Raw genomic sequence first — 27,359 nt, forward strand, 5'->3', positions numbered from 1 at the left:
TGATGTTGGTTGAAAACTGTAACCCAGTAAATGTTGAAAATAATATTAATATGTAGTATTTTCATGACAGTTTTTGACATTTTTATGTACTAAATGTGGTCTGAGTAAATTATTATTATTATGTTTGTTATATAAGTTGCATGAGGGTTAATGTAATGTTTCTGTTTTCTTTTGTTTTCACCCTTCATCAAGAAGAAAGGACACTAAAAGAGAAGAGTCTGCTGAATCCTCCACCGACCATCAGTCGCTGCGAACTGCAACCTCATCCCGACCTGTGGGGGGCAGCAGAGCGCCGCGAGACATCCCGGTTACCGGAAGTAGTCCAGAAAAAAGACGACGAAGAAGAAGTCACAACACAAATTTGTGGCGCGACATTCATCATGAAGCGGAGACGTCAAAGTTTCTGAGAGGAAATTAAACTTTTTCATCCAGATTTGAAAGGTTATCCGGTAAGACAGAGACTCTTGGAGTTTTTTCTGTGTTTCTACAACACTTGACTGCCGTAAATTGGGAAATATATTCACAGATTTGAACTTCGACCTACGTGAATTAGACCAATGTAACCTGTCCAGCTCAGAAAACGAGACTGTAGCTTGTTGTCCACATTGATACGACTGGAAAGTGGCGTCGTTTGTGTTTTGACATCGTTTCCACTGATGGGCTTTGTCTTTGTTTAGGGGCGGTAAAGTTGACTGTTAAGCCATGTTTGCTACGATCTCCAGCACACACTACTTCATGTATTAATTTATTTATTTATTTAGCTAGCTAGCTAGCTAGCATGTGCCTGGTTTTGCATTTATGTTAATTTACAGTATTATGTAGTCACACGTGATTTGAGGCCCGAGGTTGTCAGAGATCAGCTGTGCTTTCTTTTATCTCGGCTCTGAAGTCCAACCCCTCCCAGCTGAGAGAGCTGGAGCTGACAACAAGCTGCAGGACTCCGGAGGGAAGCAGCTGTGTGATTTTTCTGAAGAAAACACACTGAGAATAGCAATTTGTTTCATTTTAAGATTAACAATTGACATTTTTACTTGAACAATGACTGAAACAATTTCTCTTTTAAAATCAGAATCGGCTTTATTGGCCAATTATTTGTACACAAACAAGGAATTTGACACCAGTAAAGTTTGCTCTCAATGTACAGTGAATGGTATAATAAATATTAAATCTAAAAAATGTATATAAATAATTGAAAAATGAATAATAATATGTACAAGATGGTGCTATTGTAAGGAGTGCAGCATTTCCAACAGTGTTTACTATTTCAAGTTGAACTTCCTGAGCTGTCGCAGGAAGTACAACCTCTGCTGGGCCTTTTTCCTTTTACCAAAATAGTCAACAATCAATTTTCTTTCAATGGACTAATTGTTGCAACTTTCCAGTAAATATCTGCAGATATGTGATTGTACAAAGTTTCACTCACAGTCTGACATTGTACGAGCAGCATGTTAGACTGAACTTGTGAACGCTAATCAGAGAATCAAATCAAATGCACACACAACAAATACAGATTTAGACAAATTGTTGAAGCTTCACAGGATCACAGAGAGAAGCTTCAGAAAACCCTGAAGCCTTTACAGGAGAAACAGAAGCACTTTGAACAAGTTAAAGGAAACTATGATCAAGCAGCAAAACACATTAAGGTCCAGGTCTCGTCATTTAAAATAATATGTTGATTCTAGGTCAATTTGTTTTTTGCTTTGGACAATAGCCAGGCCAGAGACACCAGCAGTAATACCACAGGGAAACACTAGGAGGTGGGGAAAGTTGAAAAGCTGTGTTTCAACTTTAACATTATGGTTGTGTGTGTGTGTGTGTGTTGTTTCTGGTTCACCTCAGAATGACTGAAGATGAGTGGTTTGGAGAAAGAGGAAGATGGATCAGACTCTCCACTATCGATGAAGAGTGACATGTCCAAACATCATCCTCCAGACTTGAGTGATGAACCCGGACCCTCAAACACAAAGTAAGACACTGTCTCTGCTGTTGATAAACAGATACATCAGAGCATACTGAATAGCTTTTTGTCCAGAATTAACTTTTTAAGTTCAGTTTTGAAGTTATACATAAGATAAGATGGAGTGGAGACACCCACACAGTCTGTGATCAAGAAGTACCAAGTTAAAATCATGGAATATTTTGTTACATAATCCATGAAATGTTTTTCACTTAAAGGGGCACTATGTAGTTTTGAAGAAGTAATTCAAAGTCAGAATTGTATTATTTACAATATTAATGAAGTTATAACACAAACTCAGAAATATAATATAAAACATATAATATAACAAGCTGTTCTCAGAAGAAAATAAGGTCCCCAGAACACTGTTTGAACCTAGAAAGGTGGCAGGGTCCGCCACATATAAACGTATGAAAGTAAAACGTATGAAATTGTGTTGTCGTTTTAGGTCAGTTGTTTATTCAGTCATGAAAACAAAGAGTTTGCTTATTTAGTTTGTTTATCCATAAACAAAAAACAGTCGATAAAGATCTTTCTCTTCTTAACTACATAGTGCATCTCCAAGAAGAATTTTCTCTATTGAGGAGCAGTCGTCCTGCTGTGGTTTGTGTCAGGACGTCCTAAAGGATCCAGTCTCTACCAGCTGTGGACACTGGTTCTGCAGACAGTGCATCACCTCACGCTGGGACCAGTCTGCTTCATCAGAGGACTTCTTCTGCCCCCAGTGTAGAAAAAGATCCAGAACAAGACCTGGACTGCAGAAAGCCCGTCAGACCAGCACTGTACAAGGTAAGATCATACATCTGTATGCAGATGTTATCAGGTCTGAAAACTGGGATTCCTTTGTTGCAACGGTCACGTATTGTGTATGATGAAAATTTAAAGCTAAGCTGCATTAAAAAAATCTCCATTTCCATCTCCATCGTCATTCTCTCTTCTTTTTATAAATAATTTTTGTTTCGTTGTTGCAAACCAACACCGTTGATAATTGGATCTTTTTGTTGTCCTACAGGGGACTTTGGTCTGCAGAAGGTTCTAGATGAACATAAAATCAGTCTGAGGAGGAGATATGAACGTGTGAATGAAGGAACTGATGAAGCAGGAAGTGGAATCCACTTCAGCAGGATCTACACCGAGCTCTACATCACAGAGGGACAGAGTGAGGACGTTAATACCCAACATGAGGTGAGGCAGCTTGAGACGGCTTCCAAGATGGAGAATCTCCATGAAACTCCAATCAAGTGCAGCGACATCTTTAAAGCCTCACCTGGCCAACAGAGAAACATCAGAGTCGTTCTGACGAACGGTGTCGCTGGCATCGGTAAAACCTTCTCCGTGCAGAAGTTCACTCTGGACTGGGCGGAGGGCTCAGAGAACCAAGATGTCAGTCTACTGATTCTGCTTTCGTTTAGGGAGCTGAACTTGATCAGAGATGAGCAGTACAGTCTTCTCAGGCTTCTCCATGTTTTCCATCCAACATTACAGAAGGTGACAGCAGAGCAGCTCACTGTCTGTAAACTCTTGTTCATCTTTGACGGCCTGGATGAAAACAGACTTTCACTGGATTTCCACAACAATGAAGTCGTGTCTGATGTCACACAGAGGTCATCAGTCCACGTGCTGCTGACAAACCTCATCCAGGGGAATCTGCTTCCCTCGGCTCTCGTCTGGATAACTTCCCGACCTGCAGCAGCCAATCAGATACCTCCTACATGTGTTGACAGGGTAACAGAAGTACGAGGCTTCACTGAGGCCCAGAAGGAGGAGTACTTCAGGAGGAGATTCAGTGATGAAGATCTGTCCAGCAGAGTCATCTCACACATCAAGACCTCCAGGAGCCTCCACATCATGTGTCTGATCCCAGTCTTCTGCTGGATCACTGCTACAGTTCTGGACCACATGTTGACTACAGACGACAGAGGAGAGCTGCCCAAGACCCTGACTGACATGTACTCACACTTCCTGTTGGTTCAGACAAAGAGGAAGAAGCAGAAGTATGATGAGGGACATGAGACAAGTCCACAGGAGCTGACTCAGGCTGACAGGGAAGTTCTTTTGAAGCTGGGGAGGCTGGCGTTTGAACATCTGGAGACAGGAAACATCATGTTCTATCAAGAAGACCTGGAGCGGTGTGGTCTTGATGTCACAGAGGCCTCAATGTACTCAGGAGTTTGTACAGAGATCTTCAAAAGAGAGTCTGTGATCTTCCAGAAAACCGTCTACTGCTTTGTTCATCTGAGCGTTCAAGAGTTTCTGGCTGCAGTCTACATGTTCCACTGTTACACCAACAGGAACACAGAGGTCCTGCAGGACTTCTTTGATGATGATGATGATGATGATTCATCCATTGTCAGTGGTGATGATGATGATGATGATGATGATGATGATGATGATGATTCATTCATTGTCAGTGATGATGATGATGATGATGATGATGATGATGACGACTACAACAAGAAAAATGACCGTAACTCATCCTTGGATAGATTCCTGAGGAGAGCCATGGAGAAATCCTTAGAGAGTAAAAATGGCCACCTTGACCTGTTTGTCCGCTTCCTTCATGGCCTGTCTCTGAAGTCAAACCAGAGACTGTTAAGAGGCCTGTTGGGTCGAACAGACAACAGTCCAGAAATCATCCAGCGAGTCATCAAAAACCTGAAGAAAATGAACACGGACGAACTCTCTCCTGACAGAAGCATCAACATCTTCCACTGTCTGACGGAGATGAACGACCACTCACTTCATAAGGAGGTCCAAGAGTTCCTGAAGTCAGAGAACAGATCAAAGAAGAAACTCTCAGAGATCCACTGCTCAGCTCTGGCCTACATGCTGCAGATGTCAGAGGAGGTTCTGGATGAGTTGGACCTGAAGAAGTACAGAACATCAATAAAGGGAAAACAAAGGCTGCTTCCAGCTGTGAGGAACTGCAGAAGGGCTCGGTTAGTACTGATGTCGTCTGGCAGGGCCAAAGTGTTGTAGAGTTATATGTACTGCCTCTTTAGAAACCTTTAGCCTAGCCATGATTTGATGCTGACCATGTTTGCTTAAGATAACCCTTTGACTTCTGACACATTTACTTACATTCTCATGTTTACATGACTGTATTGAAAAATACTTGAACTACTTCACTCCACAACAAATGAATTATATGAAAAATTCATTTAAGTTCTAGTACAGTAACATTATGCAATTAAGTATCCAGGAGGTCGAAATTCTGCAGCAGTTCTGTTTTGAAAAATCACTGAATTGTTTGTGCAAAGATTTGTTTTTATTAACAGATGCTCACATTACAATGCAATTGTGATACCAAAAATATATCACGTTATTTTTTATTGTTGTTCTGCATTTCCTGTCATTCACTTTTATGAATGTGTAGTCCATACACGCACCCATGCATACAGGTACATGGGTGCGTATAAAATCACTAATTTCTTTTACACAATCTCTGTATCCGTAGACTCTCTGGCTGTGAACTGTCAACCATACATTGCAACATTGTTGCCTGGGCTTTAAAGTCCAACCCGTCTCACCTAAGAGAGCTTGACCTGAGTAACAATTATCCAGGAAACTCAGGAGTGGAGCTGCTGTCTAATGGTCTTGAGAGTCCACACTGTAGACTGGAGATTCTGAGGTCAGTTCACTTTGTGTGTTACTTTATAGTGTGTGTCTTTAATCTGAAAAGATGTGTGTTTTTATGTGAGCAGCAAGTTTTCCATAAAAATGTCTGTTGTGAAATTTATCTTACAGACTCAATCGCTGTGAAATAACAGGGAGCGGGTGTGCATCTCTGGGCTCAGCTCTGAAGTCCAACCCCTCCCATCTGAGAGTGCTAGAGCTGAGCAGCAACAAGCTGTGTGATTCAGGAGTGAAGCATCTATGTGATTTTCTGAGGAGTCCACTCTGTAGACTGGAGACTCTGAGGTAGAAAATTCATATTGTCTTTAAATTTTAGCAGTGAAATCTCTTCTGCAACAGTAAAAGCACCCGAAAGAAAGTTCCTCTTGGTTCCAACCTTCATGTTTCCCATAAATGTGTCTGTTGAGATTCTGTGGGTCATGCTAACTTTGCACTCTCCACCTCCAGTGCAGAGAAAACTAAACAGCATACATCAGGGTAAGCTGCAAGTGGCTTTCAAAGCGTTTTATACAGCTCACCCTGATATACGTCGTCCTCATATCCCTGACTACAATGGAGTGAGTGCAAAGTTGACACGACCCATGGAGCCAAAGTGGAAACATTGTGACGGTTGAAAAGAAGCAGAATTTTCCTTTAATTTATTTGTCCTTTTATACAGATTGAGACACTGCAATTTGTCAGAGATCGGCTGTGATTCTCTGGTCTCAGCTCTGAAGATTAACCCCTCCCATCTGAGAGAGCTGGAGCTGAGTGAAAACAAGTTGTGCAATCCAGGAGTCAGAGATCTCTGTGATTTTCTGCTGAGTCCACTCTTTAGACTGAAGACTTTGAGGTAGGGCACCTATTTCCCTTGTGTATGAAACACTCCTTGCATATAGTGATATATAAAAGTTTATTAAATTCTTTCGCTTTCTGCAGGTTGTCAAAGTGTAGGGTCACACATGAAAGGTGTTTTTCTCTGGCCTTAGTTCTAAAGTCCAACACTTCCCATCTGAGAGAGCTGGACCTGAGTAAAAATGAGCTGAAAGATTTAGGAGTGAAGCATCTCTGTGCTGGACTGAAGAGTCCTCTCTGTCACCTGGAAACTCTGAGGTCAGCACTCATTCCTGTCATTCCTCTCTTGTAGATGATCCATCTTCAAAGAACAGATCCTAATAAATTATTTGTTGTACGTGGAAGTTTCAGTACATTTAATCTTTTATTCATTTGTATCCTGGGAGAGCAGGCTTCAAAGGTGTGAGCTATCAGAGATCAGCTGTGCTTCTCTGGCCTCAGCTCTGAGGTCCAACCCCTCCCATCTACGAGAGCTGGACCTGAGTGAGAACGAGCTGCTGGATTCAGGAGTGAAGCAGCTGTCTGATCTTGTGAAGAGTCCACACTGTAGTCTGCAGACTCTGAGGTCAGTAGGGGGTTGGAGTCAGTCCATGCTGATCAGCCCATTTGTTGGTCTCAGAGGTGATTATTTGGACAGTACAGTTGGCATCCAATCAAAGATCCAGTATTTCCTGGTACCGTGACTGAATTACTAAGAGTTGGAGTTATTAGAGGAGATTGGAACCTTGAGTTCATTCAGTCATTGATTTTCAGGGGTTCATCCATCCGCGGTATGGATACAAGCTCTGCACAAATGTAATGAGAGCTCCCTCAAACAGCAAAGACTTCTCTGACAATTCAGAGTGTATGACAGTTGGCAGTAAATGATCAATGTCTTGGTGTTAAGTGTATCAGAAATGTGTATATGCTGTATGTGTAGGTTCTCCAGCGCTGACGGTTCAACTGTCACAGTGAAGTTTAGTGATTCCCCAGGATCCAGCTGTGACCTGTCTAAAGATAGACCTTCAGACGTCAGTAATGAACCTGGACCTTCAGACACAAAGTAAGAAAGAGTTTCTACTGTAAACTGAATCTGAACTGTTTACACAAAAGAATACAATTCAGTAATGCCCTTTACTGTAATATAGGGCTTGCCCAAAACCTTTTTAAGCTTCTACTGTTGCATTGGTAATTGAAGTCCAGAGCTGTCTTTGAAAGCTTCTTCTCTTTTCTTTTTCTTGACATTGCATTGGCTGCACAGAAAAGGGGTAAAAGACTGGTAAAGAGTGAGACATAGAGTTGTTCTATGGCATTTTATTAGTCTTAAAATTTGTGCTATGATATGCACACACAGAACATTATTTGCAGAGGAAACCCATCCTTGCAAGGTAGCATTTGTGCTCTGGGAGCACAGGACTGTGACAAGTGCAAGCTCGAATCTACCCACACGCGCTCGTCAAGTTAATATCTGAAGGGTTCAGAGTGTATGACTGTGGGCAATAAATGATTAATTTTTCGGTGTCAGGTGTATCTGAGTTGTGTTAATACTATATCTCTATCTTCTTCAGCACTGAGGGTTCACCTGTCACGGTGATTGGACACCAGAAGTTTAATGATTCTCCAGGATCCAGCTGTGACCAGTCTAAAGATGGACCTTCAGACGTCGGTAATGAACCTGGACCTTCAGACACAAAGTAAGAAAGAGTTTCTACTGTAAACTGAGCCGAACTGTACAATAATGCACTGTACTGTAATATAGAGCTTACCTGAATGCTTTTAAGCTCCTGCTGTTGCATTGGTAATTTACGTCCAAAGCTTTTCTTCTTTTTTTTTCTTCTTTGTCTCCTTCCTTCTTCAACTCCTTCTTTTCCTCCTCCTTCTTCTTCTTTTCCTCCTCCTTCTCCTTCTTCTTCTCCTCTTACTTCGTCTTTGTCTTCCTCCTCTTCCTAGTGACTTTGGTTGTGTCAAATCACGAGTTTTTGTTTAGTGAAGAGAATGCCCCTGAATATGAGGTATATTACATACTTATTACTTATCATGAATATATTATATTATTACTTTTCATGAGGGATGATGCTGTATTTGTTCCTAAAGGGTGGGTGACAGAGACACCAGGGCTCCACCTGACCGACATGAAGGACGTGAGTAAAATAATATAAAAATCATAACTGTAAGATTGGTGCTGTTTCTTTAATGGCACGAGTTCATTTCAGTGTCCACAGTAGATTTTTTGCTGCGTTCTGTTCTGTTTTAAATGTTGGGAAAGATGATGTCCTGGAGTTTTGTTGCCTCAATGGAAGAATTCTGTTGGCTTTGAATCTCAGTCTTTGTTTTGTTTAAATATTATATGGACTTTGCATTGACCCCCTTTCAACCTCGCCTTCACTTAAACATGGCTGTGCTTGGTCTTGAACTGTTTTCTTGATTTCTTTCTTCATTTTGACTCTAGTGGAGGGTTTTCCAGTAGATTACAACAGGAAACATGGGTAGAAAGACATGCTACAGAGGACCCTGACCAGCTTTGAACTGTGGATTTGGCCGTTACAAGTTTATGAATGTTGGATCACCAGGATGTCCGAAAGTTTGACATCTGCTGCGTCTTCCACCCACTAGATCTGTCCACATCTGAGTCAGACCTCACTGTGTCTGAGGACATCAGAGAGGAGAGTGAGGATGAAGAGGATCAGCCGTGCCCTGATGATCCAGAGAGGTTGAACCAGCGGCATCAGCTTCTGTGTGGAGATACACTGAATACAAATGTCAGTTAATCCTGTTTTTTTTATTCATCTGTCAGTGATCAGACTCGGACCCCTCCAGGGTTTAATATTAATTCTAGTTTCTAGATCGTTAAAACTACTCGCTGCTGTCCAATCCTCTATGTATTCTCATTGATTGGTCCAGTCTAATTAACTAATGTTTTGACATCTTTAACTTTAGGACAAGCAGATTTTCACACCTGAACTGCTGACTGATTCTGGAAAGACGTCATACAGGTAACCAAATCATGAACGTCAACTCCTGTCAGTGATTCCAGTTCTACCTGTCTTCTCAACTCTTCTCTGCACTCACACACTTGAGTTGAAAGTTAAACCTTTTCGGTTTAGCTCATGAAGGCACCAGTATTCTTCAGCAGATCTGTTTGTCAAATGGTCGGACAGCTTCAGAACCCCCCAATACAAATGTGCAGGTTTTACAGAGGGGAAGATTAAAACATGCAAAACATTTTGTACAAGATAAATTAAAATGCAGTGTCTTCAGGTCTTTAATCAACAGATCTTTTGACAACAGTCCGGCTTGTTGTTAACAGCTCCTCTGTGTCCTACAGGTTCAGGTGTCCTGGTAAAGGTGTGTTCCAGTGTGAATCGACTGGACTGGTGTTTGTTATGGCTCGGGAGGCGGAGCTGCTGTACAGGACTGTCCAATGGGATGAGAACCTCCTCTATTCAGATGGCAAGATGGCTGCAGGGCTGCTGTTCGATATCAAGTGTTCAGAGGATGCTGCTGTCTGTCAGCTCCACCTGCCTCACTGTGAAGTTATGGATGGTAAGGACTTTATTGTGCTGTGTAAATAAAGAGTTTTTTCAGAGCCATGTTAAGTCCTTTTACTGTCCTTTTATTCTTTCAACAGAAAATTAATTAATTTTGATTAATGAGAATTCTTTAAAGTTACTCCTTAGTAGCCTGATGGTTACAGCACCACGTCTCGACACTAGTTTCCTGTCAGACTCTTGAATCCCAAACTGTCCAATGAAAACGAAAATGCCAAGATAAAAAGTATGTATGGTGCAAGAAGAGTGTTCCCAAGGTCACCAAATGCATCAAGATTTGTCATCTCTGGATCATGAATATTATTATTATTTTTTCTAAATCTCGAACTTTTTTTCTTTTTACTTATTTTATGTAATTTCAATTCATTGTTAATTTTGACTGGCATTCTCTCCAAGCACAACAATTTGCTGAACCTGGGCTACATTTTAATCCTACGACAAGAATCAGTGTCCTGGCCAGTAAAAAGTCAGTAAAATTAGGACTTAACTTGTAATGAGGTTGTTATAAGTAAAACGAAAGTTTGACAGCTCTGTGTTTTCACAGCTCCGCTGCCTGAAGATCTGCTGTCTGTCGTCCACATCAGTGCTGGTAGACCGAGCTTCCTTAAGCCGCTGGAGATTACAGACACTCATGTGGTTGTCAGAGTCTCTCACTTCTCCGCCTTTGGCTTAGTGAAGGATTTTATTAAATGGGTTTTGAACAAAATGAAAACAGTTTGTGGCAAAGTCCTGCTGTTCCTCGGACAACCAAACCCAAAAACACAGTGGCGAAAACTCGACGTGTTTCTCCTGCCGAGGAACATCCATCAGGACGAGGTAAAGCTTCATGTTACAGCTGTCAGTCCAAACTGTTTCACTATTTTCCAGTACCACAAATGTCACGCTGGATTAGGCAGACTAGATGTTGCAATGGCGTAATGCCGTCCTCCACTGTTAATCAATAATGCTCCTTTTGACAGTTATTTGTATTGTTTTATATAGTCCAACACTGTGCTGATATACCATCAGTTTCTTGATTTTAGTTCAGTGATCCAGGTTGAGTAAAGTGCACAGAGTAAAAAACGTTTTCCAGCTCCCAGGTCTTTGAACAGCTTCTGCATTTGAAGTGAATAATTGTACTGTCATGATGTAATTTTCCCTTTGTTAAAATGTTCTGATGTCTCTTCAGGTGAGCACACAGCAGCGATATTCAGAGTACATCCAGGTTCCTTCAAAATGTAAACTCATCAAAGATCAGAGTTACACTCTTCACTGTCCTGAGGCCATTAAAATACAGCCTAAGGTGAGTATTTAAAATAAAAGTCTGTGTTAGTGCTGCAGCATGCTGACACATCTCATCATTGGACACTATAACTCTGACACTTTGGTTTTCAGAGTGCAGATTTCGACCTGGAGTTTGGACCAAATTACTACCCAACGTTTGAGGTCCGCCTGAAAACAGCCACAGAAGAAGTGACTTTAACTGTCAAAGATCAAAGACAGATGGTGGTCTGGGAGCATGACGTTGATCTCACTGGTAAGACTTCATCCACCTGTAATTAATTTTTTGTGCCTTTATTCTTACTCTGCCTCAGATTGTTCTTCAGTCTGCATTTATCCTGTGCACTGGCGATAGCTGTGACCAGACGCTTATGTTTTCGAGGTTCTCCGTTGTTTTTACACAAATTTTTACACAAACGGATATAATGGGATAAAACAAAAGTTGAGGCATTTTATATCCCAAAGGTCAACTTCACTATGAGGTCATGATGTTCTGCAAAAAAGGTTTTGGATCTGGATCTACATGTTATTTGATACTGGATTAGGCTTGACTCGGAGTTGCCCTCTTCTCCTTAATCTGATGGTTGGTTATCAAAATGTTTATCCCTGATATCTTCCAGATTCAAGCAGGGGAACTCCACAGATGAATGTCCGAGCAGAGGACGAGGTCCCAGCAGAGGACAATGTGCCGGCAAACGACAAGCTGAGCTCTATTCGGGCAGAGTTTGTGTCTGGAGTGTCTGGACCTGTTCTGAACCAGCTTCTGGATAAACTTTATCCGGATGTTATAAACAATGAAGAAATGCAGTCAATTAAAAAAAACACGGTCATACAGGAAAAAGCACGAGAGTTGATCGACACAGTGCGACAAAAGGGAACTAGAGCCAGCTCGGTCCTGATCGCTGCTCTCTGTGAGGTGGATCAGCATCTTTCCAGCCATCTGAACTTAAGCTGAAGAAAAATCAAGAAACATGTGATGATGAATCTTTATAACAGCTGTTTAAGGGTGTTTTCACACCACATCATTTGATCAGGACCAAGGGGGGAAAAGGTGATGCATTTCAGTTCTGGTCCGGCTCCTGTTCACACTGACTTTTTACAAACGGACCAAGAGGAGTAAAGGATTGTGGTGATTGTCATCCTGCATCATCAGGTCCACGTGGCGAAATCAAATTCTGGTGACTGACAGAAGTTCATGCAGCACTTTAATGCTTCTAGTTTGTATATTTATTTTGTTTGGTGTTACAAAGAGCTCAAGAGGTGACTGATCATAAGCATTATTTCTATTGTTGGACTGCAAATCACATGTTATGAATACTGACTAACTGGAAGAGACGAAAAGGAAGCAGCTTGTACATGATTTGGAGCTTTTTACTGTGGGATCACTGAAACACTTAATCGATCCAATGAAACAACAAAGTAAACAGAGTAGGATAAAAGCACAGCAGTTTTAACAGCTTTTCACCTGCTCATCAGGGAAAATAAAAATACATTTATGAAATGATTCACGTCAGGGGAGTCTCAGAAAATCCCATACAAATGCAGTGAAGTTTACAAATGAGTGAATGAATGAGTGTGTAAATGCAGGTTCAACAGTCTGTGTATAAATGTAAGAATTCAAATGATGTTTTTAATGAAAATTGTAAATACTTTTAAATACATAGTATATTTACAAATTTCTTCAAAACAAGAAAATGTTTTTCTTGCATCAAAAACACATTTTTAAACCTTTTTATATGGATTTGTTTTATATTTTTTTATAATTATGTTTTTTGTGTGTATTGAAATGTTTTTTACTTCATTTATGTATAAATCCTGGAAATACATTCATTTATTGAGACTGATCTGACTTTCTCTGTACTAACTGGGAAGTTCTGTTGTAACCGAACCAAGCCGGTTACTTGTGAAGGCGTCCTCACACTCTCACATCACTCAGTGTAATCTGAAAATACAGATGCTTTTATTAAATGAGACCAAGGGAACAGGCACAATTAAAAGTGTGGTCAGAAACCTTTTAAAGCAAACTCAGTAGTTACTGATGACCTCTTCTACTGCTTCTCCAGTGTTGTGAGATGAACTGCTCTTTAGTTCATAGCTGTCTAAATGTGATATGGGTTCATGCAGCATGTTTGCTGACACACAAACAATCAGAAAACAATTAATATGATCAATATGTAGCCAGAGTTGGAGGGTGGATGTGGTCTGAGCAAGGGCACTGGAAGTAGGAAGTAGCCATTGGCTCCCGATTTTACATCGCTGGCCCACATTTGCTTTAAGTTGCAGATCTTTGTATCCCAGTTTCAATCCTGTCCACTGAAATACGTTCATGGAGAAACCTATTGTAATGAGAACTGAACAGAACAGTACTTTGGTGTTCATACGTCTGTCTGAGGATTATGTCAACACAAAACTTCACAGGTGTGTAGTTGAGATAAAAATAAATTCAAATTAAGTTCAAATATGTTTTTGTTTTTTTTCAAGAAATGTGTACTGGGTACTTACAGTATGTAATGTAGTACAAAATACTGAGTACTCATGGGTCAGAATGTGAACAAGCTAACAGGTGATTTTAAGATAATACTGTGATTTATGAGATTTTTTATATTTTTATGCTTCTTCTACTTTATATGAATATTTTGAATTTTAGTTGTATTTGTTCTTCAAAATTCTCCTGACAATACAAAAACATACTCATTGTGCTTCTCAAAACTGTAAAAACATGTTCAGTTTGCTACAACCACTTTGCTTTGTATCCTATGTGGCCTGTGTAGTGATTAAAAAAATATAGTGATAAAAAATATATATAATATAAAATAGAAGAAGCAGTCAAATTTAATATAAAAACAGGTGTGTCTCATTTGTCCCATACAATTCAGCACTGGTTTGGAGTCACTGGGTCACATGACATGGAAGCTATTGATTAAGTCAGATTTTTAAAGATCTGCGGTGAATCAGGGAGGCTTAATGGTAAAAAGTGGTAGATGCTGATATCTTGCCTAAAGCTGGAGCTGTACATAACATTTACACTTGACAATAGTTTTTATACTTGATTGGTAAATTAAAGATGGCTGGTTTTCTCTGCACGTTTCCAAGATGTTAAAACTAGATTTGGACCGAGACGACACATTTTTAAATGCATATGTAAAGAAAAAATAACTGGATTACACAGCACTTTGCTGGATCTTAATTGTTCTTTTCAGAGTCACTTAACTTCATTCAGGGGTCGTAGTCACAGTTCTGTGCTAGAATATTAATTAAAAACAGAAGGGGGAACAAACCAGGGGCCAGATGTATAACTGATTCAAACTCACAAAAAAACACGTCTTGAATAAGGTTGTGAAAGAGTAGAAAGAAATATATAAAGACTGCTGCATGTTTTACATTTGATCAATAAGCTTTGAACCTCTGAAAAACATCTCACTCACCTACAGTGACGCACAAGAGAGGAGATAGAGTGTGGATTTTGTAAGATGCATTAAAATACAAAGGAGAAACTAGTACCTGACTTTTACAGGCTGGGGACATCCTGCTCAACAATCATATGGAAACACTTTATCAATAAATTCTGTATTAATAATCAGAATCTGCAAAGTAACTAATGTTGACAAATAGAGAAAGCAAAAGTAGAATAATTCCATCTGAAATGTGTGAAACCAACATTTTGATTCAAAGTCATTTCAGTTCAGTCAGCTCATAAACACGTCATGTTAAACAGCAACACCCACACACACACACACACACACACACACCTCAAAGTGAACAGGTAGGACGCCTGAAAGTGAAACTGTTCAGTCTGTCGGTTCAGACTCCATTTTGAGTCGACGGAGCAGCAGGTGCAGGACTGAAGTCTGAGGCAGGGTGAGTGTGAATTTTTTTTTATTATTTTACGATTAAAGTCTCTGAGTCAGTTTTCTCGACAGTCTGTGAACCAATGACGTCACAGTGGTGGAGGGATGACGTATTATTGAAGGCTAACTGAAGTTAGCATCGCCCTGGTTCCCTCCATAAAAAAAAAGCCTCTGGGGTTTTCCATTGGATTTTGGAACATGGCCAAAAATAATCTCTGTGTCAAACACAAGTTTATGATATTTACACGTTTTGTCCAGCAAGATAATCCTCACAGACAAACACAATTTTTGTGATTTTCGAAGCGTAAATTAAATCTCTAGCAGTAAAAAGCTAATGTTGGTCTACAGACTACATCACGGTCGAATGACTTAAACGTCACCACCACGAAGCGTCTTACTACACAGTTACTATACACGTTTTCTATAAACTGATAAATATACAAGTTGTAAAGTTAAAGTTAGAATAGTTTGTAACTAAAGTCGGCCTGTAAAGACGAACTAATGAGTAGATGAGTCTCCTGTTCGCTGTAATGACGTATATATATATATGTGTATATATATATATATATACACACATATATATATATATATATATAAACAGACGCTGCATTCCAGATGCAAGTCCTAAAACCCGGAAATCAGTTAGTATTTTTCCACTACATCATTCTGTGAACTCGACAGTTTGATTAATCTGTGGATGCAAAGTCCTGATATAATGATTAATCCACATTAAGACTAAACGAGCACAGACTCAAAGAAAGGTGACCAGGTGGTTTTATTACACTGTTTATCTTCTCAGACTGACTTCAGACCAGAAGATGAGTGATTCTGTGAAGGAAGACGAGGACGAGGCTGAGTCTCCAGGATCGAGCCGTCTGTCTGTGAAGGCTGACGGCTCTAAAGATCATGTTCTCCAAAAAGTTAAAAAACGGTAAGAGGACTGACTAACTCATTCAGTGTTAGCTGATTATATTTTGCCATTTGCTAAATGTTAGAGTAACATTACGCTTCAGGAATTGAAGAAATACTCTGTCAGACCTCCATATTTTTAAGCAAGTGCTATATGCAGATCTATTTCATAATCACAAGCTATAACCAGATCACACATCCTGTTGTTGAGTGTCTCCAGCAGCAGGATTAGCAGTTACTTACAACCCAGACTCCCAAAAAGTTGGGCCTTTGTGTAAAACACAAGTAAAACAGAATGTGATCATTTGCAATTCTGTTAGCTGCTGTGATCACAACTTTAATTTTGACCCACAAGAAGTTCTCTAGACGTCTGTGACTGATGTTGAAAATATGTCTAAAATTACATTTTACATTGCTTTAATTTGAATCAGAGAATTTAAGAAGGATTCATGATTTACGAATAAAAATATTCTGGTGTTTGCAGAGTTCACTACAGAGAGAGATCAGAGTCTGCAGAGTCCGGCTATGTGTCTATGAAGAGAAACTGGTCACCATACACAAAGTAAGAGAACTGATACCAACTAATTCAGTGTTTGCTGCAAAATGTTGTGACACAGAGAATTAATTTGTACAACAGAGAGAGACCAGCGTCTGCAGAGTCCGGCTATGTGTCTACGAAGAGTAGCTGGTCCGAAGAATATTCTCCAATGCTCAGTAATGAACCTGGATCATCATACACAAAGTAAGAGAACTGATACTAACTAATTCAGTGTTTGCTGCAAAACGTTGTGACACAGAATTAATTTGTCACAACTCCCTCTGAGTGTCTGTGACAGCTGTCACTGACTTTACAAACTTTTAAACCACCTTATCATCAACAGTAGCAGCACTTTGTGTTTTTAGACGTCTTTAATGACTTTTAGTAGAGAATTTAAGAAGGATTCATGTGTTTATGAATAAAAACATCCTGGTGTTTGCAGCATTCATTACAACAGACCGAGATCAGAGTCTGGAGAATCTGACTGTCTGTCTGTGAAGACTAACGTCTCTAAAGATCATCCTCCAATGTTCAGTAATGAATGTTCAGTGTTTGCTGCAAAATGTTGTGACACAGAGAATTAATTTGTACAACAGAGAGAGACCAGCGTCTGCAGAGTCCGGCTATGTGTCTATGAAGAGTAACTGGTCTGAAGATCATCCTCCAATGTTCAGTGATGAACCTGGATCATCATACACAAAGTAAGAGAACTGATACTAACTAATTCAGTGTTTGCTGCAAAACATTGTGACTAGGGCTGGGCGATATGGCCTAAAAATTGAATCTCCGATTTTTTCGCACCAAACTCGATTTACGATTTTATTTAATTTTCTTCCTTCTTAAAAAAAAAAAACTTCAAATGACAGACATTTTTTACAGAACTGCTTTTATTTTTATGCTTAAAAATATCATTTTTGTAATCAAAATGGTCCTGCCATTGTAAACAGTGTGCACCTTTATTTTGTAAAAATAAATAAAAGCTCTACCTCTTGAAAAAAAAAATGTTTCTCTTGATAACGCTTTTGTAAACATATGCTTTTGTAAACATAAATTTAACAGAGGATTGCAGGCTATTACAAAAACATCAATTTCCCCATTAGGATTGATAAAGTGCAAACATAACTTTAATTAAACACATTTTTTTGTGGATAAATAAGAGGTGCCTTTTGTATACAAAACATATTTTGACATAAGGTGCATGCTTGCTGTCTTTAGTTTCAACATTTTTTTTTTTTTTTTTACACATTTTTGGCAAGACAAGCCTGTGCACAGGTGAGGCAAGGCAACTTTGGCAAAATACTTGCGGCTTGGTGGCACATACCTGGGGTCCAACGTTTTCATCATGTGGATGAACCCCGACTTTTCCACAGTATATATGGGCACCATGTCCACGCTGCATGCATGATTGCATCCGTTACAGCTTTCCACCGGGACCGTTTCTTGTCATGTGGGATGCAATGAGAAAATGACTCCGCTAAAGTTGACTGCTTCTTTGCGTGTGTTTGTGGGCTGCTGCGGTCTTGTGCATCACGTAGAGAACATTTGTCCCACTCTGCTGCATGCTTCTGTCTTAAATGCTGAAATAAATTGGTCGTGCTGCTAGCTTTAGTGGCGACAGGCTTTAAACAAACTTTACACCGGACCGTAATTTGTTCGAAGTCGGAACCTTTTTTGGGGACAAACTCCGTGCTTGCGGCCATGTTGCTTGTGTTTGTCTTTCTGAGGGAAGACAACGCGGGGGGAGGGCAGAGCCCACTATGAACTACGGGAGCGCATGGGAAGCAGAGGCGGAGAAAATCGATTTTCATTTTTTAAAATCGTCCGAATCCACAAACTCGAATTAATCGATTATGTCGATTTATCGCCCAGCCCTAGTTGTGACACAGAGAATTAGTTTGTCACATCTCCCTCTGAGTGTCTGTGACAGCTGTCACTGACTTTACAAACTTTTAAACCACCTTATTATCGACAGTAGCACCACTTTTTGTTTTTAGACATCTTTAATGACTTTTAGTAGAGAATTTAAGAAGGATTCATGTGTTTATGAATAAAAACATCCTGGTGTTTGCAGAGTTCATTACAACAGACCGAGATCAGAGTCTGGAGAATCTGACTGTCTGTCTGTGAAGACTAACGTCTCTAAAGATCATCCTCCAATGTTCAGTAATGAACCTGGACCCTCAGGAACAAAGTAAGACAATGTTTTCGTACTAACCTGATAGAAGATGATGCATCTTTTGTGAAGACAAAATGTTGAATTAAAGTCTTAATGTATTGCATTTAATGCTGAATGTATAAAATGGCACAGATGACTAAGAATTTGCAGCTGCTGCTGCGCAAAGTTAGCAGTTTATTAGTGTTAATGAAAGCAGAGGAGCTGAAATAAAAATAAAAAAATATTTTCATTGTAGACTGAATGCTGGATTTCAAACAAAAAAGAAAACAGAAACTTTTCTATATTTTTGAAAATGTATTTACTATTTTTATACTTAGCCTATTTATTTTTAAAAACCAATCAACAAATCAGTTCAGTCAAACAGGACTGTCTCCACAGAGGTACAGAGAGGAGTCATGTTTCTGAAGCAGAGCAGCTGTCTTTGGATAGTGACTTGTCCTTAGATCATGCTATACAGATCATCAGGTCCAGTACTGTAACTGGACCCTCAGACACAGAGTAAGACATTTTTTTTTTTTTTTTACTGTAAACTGACCAGAATGAAGATGTTGTGTTTAGGATGAAGACAAAATGTCCTGCTAAATGATTTATATTCATAATGCAGAACAAGTGCAGAGACTTAAGATGGACTCACTGAATTACTGACACTTATCCTGTGACAGACAAGAGACTGGTATGAAGGTAACTCCAGCAGGCTTGGAGAGCGTTTCAGAGATCCTTTATTGATTTATTTAAGAAGATGGTTTACTCGTGGAGGAAAAACTGAATTCAACTTCAAATTCAGTTTGTTACAAAGTAAACCATCTTCCCAAGAAAATCAAGAAAGGATCTTTGCCAATGTTATCACTTTAGTTCAGTCAGTTCAGTTTTTCCTCCATGAGCCGTCTTTGTAAAGAAATTGTCAGTACTGCATTTTGAATTCAATTGTTGACAGTGAAGGTTCATTTCCATCAATTTTCAATGTAACATAGGAATTCTGTAACTAAGCAACCGACCACAGAGATTATTCTGAAATGCTGTTAAATAACTCGTCTGGAAGGTGATTATTTTTCACCCATGTACATGTGGACTAGGCCTTAGTACCTCTCATTAAGTCTCCCTCTAATGATCATTCTTTCTCTCACTTGAGTCAAATGCTTGAAAGAGAAATGTATACATATTTAAACTCTCTCACTAAGATTTTCTCTCCTTTCCCTCCAAGGAAGTACACAGTGATCATTCAGAGATATAGGGATGATTTCTGCACCTTGTACAGTGAGTACCAGCGTCTGCATGCTCAGTTAAAGGACATCTCAACTAAGCTTCAAAATGAGCTTGAAAAACAGGTCCAACAACTCAAAGAAAAGAAGAAGGTAGATTCCCCAAAAGATGCACACAAATCTGTTCTTTGTGTTCCACAATACCTTGATTAAAAAGTGCCCCATTATATTTTAGTATTTGAAAATACAAAAGGTAACGACTCTCAAGTATTTTGATCATCATGTATCTGAGTACATTATCAGATTGTGACTGTGCTTTTTCATATCCCTTTTAGACTTATCCGAACTATACTCAAGAGAGGAAACGCCTTGAAGATCTGCACAACAAAATGGAAAATATAAAGAGAAGTATTGCCATGTACGATCTAAGTCATCTTAGGCAATTCTTACCACTCGGCAGCCATCCTGGCAACGTCAACAGGGCTCCACCTGACAGACGTGAACAACGTGAGTAAAAGCCTACAGGAATATCGTAAAGAAACTTAAACTGTTATTAAAGTGTAACTGTAAGATTGGCTGCTGTGTGTTAGTGACACTCGGTGATTTCAGCAGCAGATCTTTTGCGTTGTTTTCTTTTCTGTTGGGAATGATGATGTCTTGTATTTGTTTTGCCTCAATGCTTATTAGGGATTGAATCTCTCTTCTTTGTTAATTTACTTTAATTATACAGTGTGGACTTAAATTTGCATTGACCCCCTTTGGACCTTGTCTTGACTTAAACATACCTGCACTTGGCGTTAACTTTTTACTTGATTTTCTACATGTTGGCTTTATTGGAGGGTTTGCCAATAGATAACAGCTTTGAACTGTGGACTTGGCTGTTAGAAGTTTATGAATGTTGGGTCACCAGGATGTGTGAAAGTTTGACATCTGCTGTGTCTCCATCCCCTAGATCCATCCACATCGGAGTCAGACCTCCCTGTGTCTGACAACATCAGAGAGGAGAGTAAAGAAGTTAAAGTGGAGCAGATGTGTCCTGATGATCCAGAGAGGTCGAACCAGCAGCATCAGCTTCTGTGTGGAGAGGCTCAAAATACAAATGTCAGTTTGTCACATTTTTAAACTGGGGTTTCTTAGTTTCACCACAGAGTTTAGTATTCATTACCTCCTGCATTCTGTCCATCACAGTCCTGCAGGCTTCACTTGTGCAGGATAATTTCACTGAATGATAATAATATTTTTAACCAGGGATAATGAACTGATGAATAAATATGAAGGAGTGCATATAGACTAAACTGTACGTAACTGGGAGAGTTGAGCTGCAGTCTTTACCCCCATCTCAATGTGTTTTAATTAACTCTCCCATCCAGTTTAATTAACTAATTTTGTGACTCTCTTCATTTTAGGACAAGCAACATTTCCTACCTGAACTACTAACTGAGTCTGGAAAGACATCATACAGGTAACAACACATCAAATGCTCTATAAGAAATGTACTACAGAGCGAGATTAGTGGATTAGCGAGGTATGTTGAATCTATTCTGTGTCACAAACCTGGCTCTCTTTTAAAGGTTCACTCTGTAGCTTTGGGGAAGACATTTTAATCAGAAGAGAAAGATCTTCAGTGACTTTTGTTTACGCCTAAACAAACTAAATAAACAAACTCTCTTTGTTTTAATGACTGAATAAACTGAATAAACAAACTGACCTTAAAGGACAACACAGTTTCATAATGTTTAACTTTGTTGATATGTGGCGGACCCTGCCACCTTTCTAGCTTCAAACAGTGTTCTGGGGACCTTATTTTCCTCTGAGAACAGCTTGTTTATTCAGTTATGGAATAAATATTTCTTAGTTTGTATTATTAACTCAATAATGTAAATATTATAATACTGAGTTCGAATTTCCTCTCCAAAAATGAGATATTACATATACATTTAATCTAGAGAGATCACCATGCTAATTTAAGATGCAGACATAATCTGGTCCAGATTATGGAGCTCAATCAGCCCTGTAGTGTATAAATGTAGTGTAATTCCTCCAAACGTTTCCACTGTGGATTATGTTTTTATGCTTGGTCCTGATTTGCTGAAGTCTGATCAGTCTCTTGGCATTTATCACAGATAATATTCAGTCAATGAAAGTAAACAGATTACTACATATACCTCAATGTGTGACTGTCAGACCTGTTTGAAACTCTTGAGTAGAATATGTGAATATGCTTTATCAAGTTTACAGTTTAAAGGCTCAGAATGTGCACAGAGCCTGAAAAAGAAAGACTGGGTTAACAAAGCAGATTTATAAATACTATTTATTATTACAGAAGATTTATTTATTTACTATTTGTTACCTGTAATCCATGACTGAGGTTTCAGGTTTTGTAGAGCCAACTCATGCAAAGAAAGCCTGGCAATGTCGATCCTGCTTAGTGGTACAGGGAACTAGTTGACTCCTTTCAGTACTTCACCTCCTTTCAACATTTACAGTTCATTTGAAAGTTCAACCTTTCCAGTTTAGCTAATTTCTTGCATTTAAAAAATTTGTGGTGAACTTCTGTCTGTTGGACGATGGGATAGTTTTCAGTGTGAGCAGAAAAGTTGCAGGTTGTGCAGAAAGGAAGATTTAAACATGTAAAACACAACGTATATGATGAATAAAAAAGCCAAGCATCTGCACGTCATAACAGATCTTTTGACGACAGACTGGCTTGTTGTTAACAGCTCCTCTGTGTCCTAAAGGTTCAGGTGTTCTGGTCCAGGTGTGTTCCAGTGTGATTCGACTGGACTGGTGTTTGTTATGGTTCAGGAGGCGGAGCTGCTGTACAGGACTGTCCAATGGGATGAGAATCTCCTCAAATCAGTTGGCAAGATGGCTGCAGGGCTGCTGTTCAATATCAAGTGTTCAGAGGACGCTGCTGTCTGTCAGCTCCACCTGCCTCACTGTGAAGTTATGGATGGTAAGGACTTTATTGTGCTGTGGTAATAGAGTTTTGTTAGATTAGTCCTTTTACTGCCCCCTACAGGCTGCAGGGGTCATTACAGCCACAGTCTGAACAAACAACATCCTGATGATTTATAAGTTCTTAAGGTGTGGTGCAGTAGTCTCATCATATGTCCTTTCTTAACCCTGATCGAAACAAAAAGGAAGCTCAAGTCGTGATGTGAAGGAGATTTCATCAGGAGAAACAAAAAGACAACTGCTGTGCTGAGAGAATCTGACTGCCCTTCATTTTTCATTTTGCACGGAAGTTGTGAATTTTTTTACTGTGACATTAAGTATGACTGAAACAATTAGTTCATTATTTTTCCAACAGGAAATTTATTTTGATTAGTGTTAATGCATTGAAGTTACCTTTCAGGCCCATCGACTCTTCACTGCCAAACTGTGAAACAAAGAAGAAAATGCCCCCAAAAACTAAAAATGTACTTTTCAAGCAAAACTGGATGGTGTTAGAGGAAAGTTCACATCCACCAAATTTGTCACAACTTATCGTCTGAATATCATTTTAAAAAATAAACTATTTTCTTTTCATTTATTTTGCACAATTTTCAGTTATTTTTAATTTGGACTAGCAGTCAATTTATCTTCCCCTTGTAGGAGCAATGACACAGTCAGTCACCGACTTCCCATCCTCCATCACTGAATATGTGTTCAATAAATTGCTCAACCTGGACAACAGTTGTACAAAGAATCAGCTCAATGTTCTGGAAAACTCAATACAATTAGGACTATAGTTGTAATGAGCAAAAGTTTGACAGCTCTGTGTTTTCACAGCTCCGCTGCCTGAAGGTCTGCTGTCTGTCGTCCACATCACTGGTGATGGAATGAACGTCCTGGAGCCGCTGGAGGTTACAGACACTCATGTGGTTGTCACAGTCTCTCACTTCTCTGCCTTTGGTTTAGTGAAGGATTTTATCAAAAGGTTTTTGAACAGCAACAAAATGAGACCAGTTAGCGGCAAAGTCCTGCTGTTCCTCGGACAACCAAACCCAAAAACACAGAGACAAAAACTCAACGTGTTTCTCCTGCCGAGGAACATCCATCTGGACGAGGTAAAGCTTCATGTTACAGCTGTCAGTCCAAACGTGTCTCCTAAAGGACAACTTTACAATATGTCTTAAAACAACAGTAATATGTTCATATGAACGCTGAGCAGCATGTTCTTGCTGTAGTGATTTCTCCTGTTCATACTGGATGTTAAGAGATCCCTACATAATGTTCTTTCAACGTATGTGATGGAGGATAAATTTCACTGCCCCTCCACTGCAGCTCAACAGGGAAACCATAAGAGGGAATTTAAGGCAGAACAAACTGTCGTGTTATTCATTTTGTTTTGATAACGGATCATTAAAATAATTTGCCACATTCACTTGTAAAAGCAGAGCAAGCAGCTCCTAGCTGCTCTCGTGTCTTGAATATCTGAAGTGAGTGGACTCTGATGTTTCATATTTTCTTTATTTTTTAATGAATGTATTGGTACTGAAGAAAGGATCGTTCAGAAACCAGTATCGAAGTCAAGGTACCACTATCGAGAGTGTTTTGAACGATTCCCAGCCCTAGTTGCAGCCCCACTCTACTGATGCAGTATATGATGGTACTTGGTGACCTACAAATACACTGATACTGATTTATCTGTGATGAGATATAATTGGCCTGTTAATGTCAGGCTCTACTGAGGAGAAACGGTTTACATGTTAAAATGTTCTGATGTCTCTTCAGGTGAGCACACAGCAGCAATATACAGAGAACATCCAGGTTCCTTCAAAATGTAAACTCGTTGAAGATCAAAGTTACAGTCTTCACTGTCCTGAGGCCATTAAAATACAGCCTAAGGTGAGTATTTGAAACAAAAGTCTGTTAGTGCTGCAGCATGCTGACACAACTCATCATTGGACACTATAAAGATTCTGACACTTGGTTTTCAGAGTGCAGATTTTGAGCTGGAGTTTGGACCAAATTATGACCCAACGTTTGAGGTCCGCCTGCCTACAAACACCGAAGAAGTGACTGTAACAGTCAAAGATCAAAGACAGATGGTGGTCTGGGAGCATGACGTTGATCTCACTGGTAAGACTTCATCCACCTGATGGAACAACAGAGAGGAATAGAATAGATTTGAAGCGGTGATGTTGAAGGGTGTGTGTTGTCTCTGATGCATTCAAATCTGAAAGGATGCAGTGAACAGTCCAGAATAGACCTCATTAACATTTGGTGCCGATGCAGATAAATGGACAGATGCAGGAATGTTTTCCTCACTTTCTTAAACATTGATGGGGAGTTTTTCAACATTTTGTAAATTTCTTTGGGAATTATCCAAAAAATCGGGTGTAATTAGGTGGTTGGAATTTCAGTTGAACTTTCTAAGAGTTTTCTTTAAGGGTGATGTTGGTTTTTAAAAGTTTTATCCCTGATATCTTCCAGATTCAAGCAGGAGAACTCCACAGATGAATGTCCCAGCAGAAGACAATGTGCCGTCAAACGACAAGCTGAGTTCTATTCGGATGCAGTTTGTAGAGCGAGTGTCTGGACCTGTTCTGAACCAGCTTCTGGATAAACTTCTTGATCTGGACTGTATAAATGATGAAGAAATGCAGTCAGTTAAAGCAAAACCGGTCATACAGGATAAAGCACGAGAGTTGATCGACACGGTACGAAAAAAGGGAACTAGAGCCAGCTCGGCCCTGATCGCTGCTCTCCGTAAGGTGGATCCAAATCTTTCCAGCCATCTGAAATTAAGCTGAAGAAAAATCAAGAAACATGTGATGATGAATCTTTATAACCGCTGTTTAAGGGTGTTTTCACATTTGGAGTCTGGCTCATTGGGGATGATAAGAGTGATGCATTTCAGTTCTGGTCCGGCTCCTGTTCACACTGACTTTTTACAAACGGACCAAGAGGAGTAAAGGATTGTGGTGATTGTCATCCTGCATCATCAGGTCCCACGTGGGGAAATTAAATTCTGGTGACTGACAGAAGTTCATGCAGCACTTTAATGCTTCTAGTTTGTATATTCATGTTGTTTGGTGTCACAAAGAGCTCAAGAGGTGACTGATCATAAGCATTATTACTATTGTTGGACTGCAAATCACATGTTATGAATACTGACTAACTGGAAGAGACGAAAAGGAAGCAGCTTGTACATGATTTGGAGCTTTTTACTGTGGGATCACTGAAACACTTAATCGATCCAATGAAACAACAAAGTAAACAGAGTAGGATAAAAGCACAGCAGTTTGAACAGCTTTTCACCTGCTCATCAGGGAAAATAAAAATACATTTATGAAATGATTCACGTCAGTGGAGTCTCAGAAAATCCCACACAAATGCAGTGAAGTTTACAAATGAGTGACTGAATCAGTGTGTAAATGCAGGTTCAACAGTCTGTATATAAATGTAACAATTCAAATGATGTTTTTGATGAAAATTGTAAATACTTTAAATACACAGTATATTTACATATTTCTACTACATTTATTTAAAACAAGAAAATGTTTTGCTTGCATCAAAAACACATTTTTAAACCTTTTTATATGGATTTGTTTTATATTTTTATACAATGATGTTTTTTGTGTGTATTGAAATGTTTTTTATGTCATTTATGTATAAATCCTGAAAATACATTCATTTATTGAGACCGATCTGACTTTATCAATACGACACTTTATCAATAAATTCTGTATTAATAATCAGAATCTGCAAAGTAACTAATGTTGACAAATAGAGAAAGCAAAAGTAGAATAATTCCATCTGAAATGTGTGAAACCAACATTTTGATTCAAAGTCATTTCAGTTCAGTCAGCTCATAAACACGTCATGTTAAACAGCACCACACACCCACACCCACCCACACACACCTCAAAGTGAACAGGTAGGAAACCTGGAAGTGAAACTGTTCAGTCTGTCGGTTCAGACTCCATTTTGAGTCGACGGAGCAGCAGGTGCAGGACTGAAGTCTGAGGCAGGTGAGTGTGGAAACAACATTTTTTATTATTATTTTAAGATTAAAGTCTCTGAGTCAGTTTTCTCGACACTCAATGAACCAATGACGTCAGAGTGGTGGAGGGATGACGTATTATTGAAGGCTAACTCTGAAGTTAGCATCGCCCTGGTTCCCTCCATAAAAAGCCTCTGGGATTTTTCCATTGGATTTTTGAACATGGCCAAAAATAATCTCCGTGTCAAACACAAGTTTATGATATTTATACGTTTTGTCCAGCAAGATAATCCTCACAGACAAACACAATTTTTGTGATTTTCGAAGCCTAAATTAAATCTCTAGCAGTAAAAAGTTAATAAGCTCGTTCGAGATGAACTGCGCCTCGGCTGGAAGATGGACGAGACCAGGCGGTGGTGACAAAAAGCTGCAGTCAAGTCGGACAGTTTCCAGCCGCCGTCAAAGAAAATACAGGAAGTCACAGAAATATTTACATCCTGTTAGATCCACCTGTAGGCTACCTGTAGTTTGCAGAACACGT

At 39.4% G+C, this 27,359-nt stretch overlaps 2 protein-coding genes across 2 annotated transcripts; both read left to right on the forward strand.

Moving 5' to 3' along the window:
* Window positions 1–1,841: 1,841 nt before the first annotated feature.
* LOC140997656 (uncharacterized) lies at window positions 1,842–26,474 on the forward strand. Its single transcript, XM_073467619.1, has 18 exons — window positions 1,842–1,966; window positions 2,523–2,746; window positions 2,970–4,298; window positions 4,401–4,896; window positions 5,415–5,588; window positions 5,705–5,878; window positions 6,252–6,425; window positions 6,512–6,685; window positions 6,819–6,992; window positions 7,347–7,469; window positions 7,975–8,072; window positions 9,020–9,165; window positions 9,344–9,399; window positions 22,623–22,840; window positions 23,659–23,936; window positions 24,604–24,717; window positions 24,810–24,951; window positions 25,306–26,474. Exons 1-18 carry the CDS (start codon window positions 1,851–1,853, stop codon window positions 25,623–25,625), a joined length of 4,530 nt encoding a protein of 1,509 aa, XP_073323720.1. The 5' UTR covers window positions 1,842–1,850; the 3' UTR covers window positions 25,626–26,474.
* On the forward strand, window positions 9,411–22,199 carry LOC140997576 (uncharacterized). The gene is made up of 14 exons (XM_073467521.1): window positions 9,411–9,426; window positions 9,695–9,949; window positions 10,499–10,770; window positions 11,123–11,236; window positions 11,329–11,470; window positions 11,835–12,021; window positions 15,862–15,993; window positions 16,456–16,533; window positions 18,581–18,700; window positions 19,887–20,037; window positions 20,120–20,137; window positions 20,220–20,391; window positions 20,837–20,985; window positions 21,291–22,199. Exons 1-14 carry the CDS (start codon window positions 9,411–9,413, stop codon window positions 21,348–21,350), a joined length of 1,866 nt encoding a protein of 621 aa, XP_073323622.1. The 3' UTR covers window positions 21,351–22,199.
* Window positions 26,475–27,359: the final 885 nt, after the last annotated feature.

This window comes from Pagrus major, chromosome 6, assembly GCF_040436345.1.
Source record: "Pagrus major chromosome 6, Pma_NU_1.0".
In the NCBI taxonomy this organism is placed as follows: Eukaryota; Metazoa; Chordata; class Actinopteri; order Spariformes; family Sparidae; genus Pagrus; species Pagrus major.

Coding starts and splice junctions, on each gene's coding strand:
- LOC140997656 (XM_073467619.1), top strand. CDS start 1,851: ATGAGTGGTTTGGAGAAAGAGGAAGATGGATCAGACTCTCCACTATCG. Junction 4,299..4,400: donor TGATGATGATGATGATGATT/CATCCATTGTCA, acceptor ATGATGATGATG/ACGACTACAACAAGAAAAAT. Junction 24,952..25,305: donor GCATGACGTTGATCTCACTG/GTAAGACTTCAT, acceptor GATATCTTCCAG/ATTCAAGCAGGAGAACTCCA.
- LOC140997576 (XM_073467521.1), top strand. Junction 11,471..11,834: donor GCATGACGTTGATCTCACTG/GTAAGACTTCAT, acceptor GATATCTTCCAG/ATTCAAGCAGGGGAACTCCA. Junction 20,986..21,290: donor GAGAGGCTCAAAATACAAAT/GTCAGTTTGTCA, acceptor TCTTCATTTTAG/GACAAGCAACATTTCCTACC.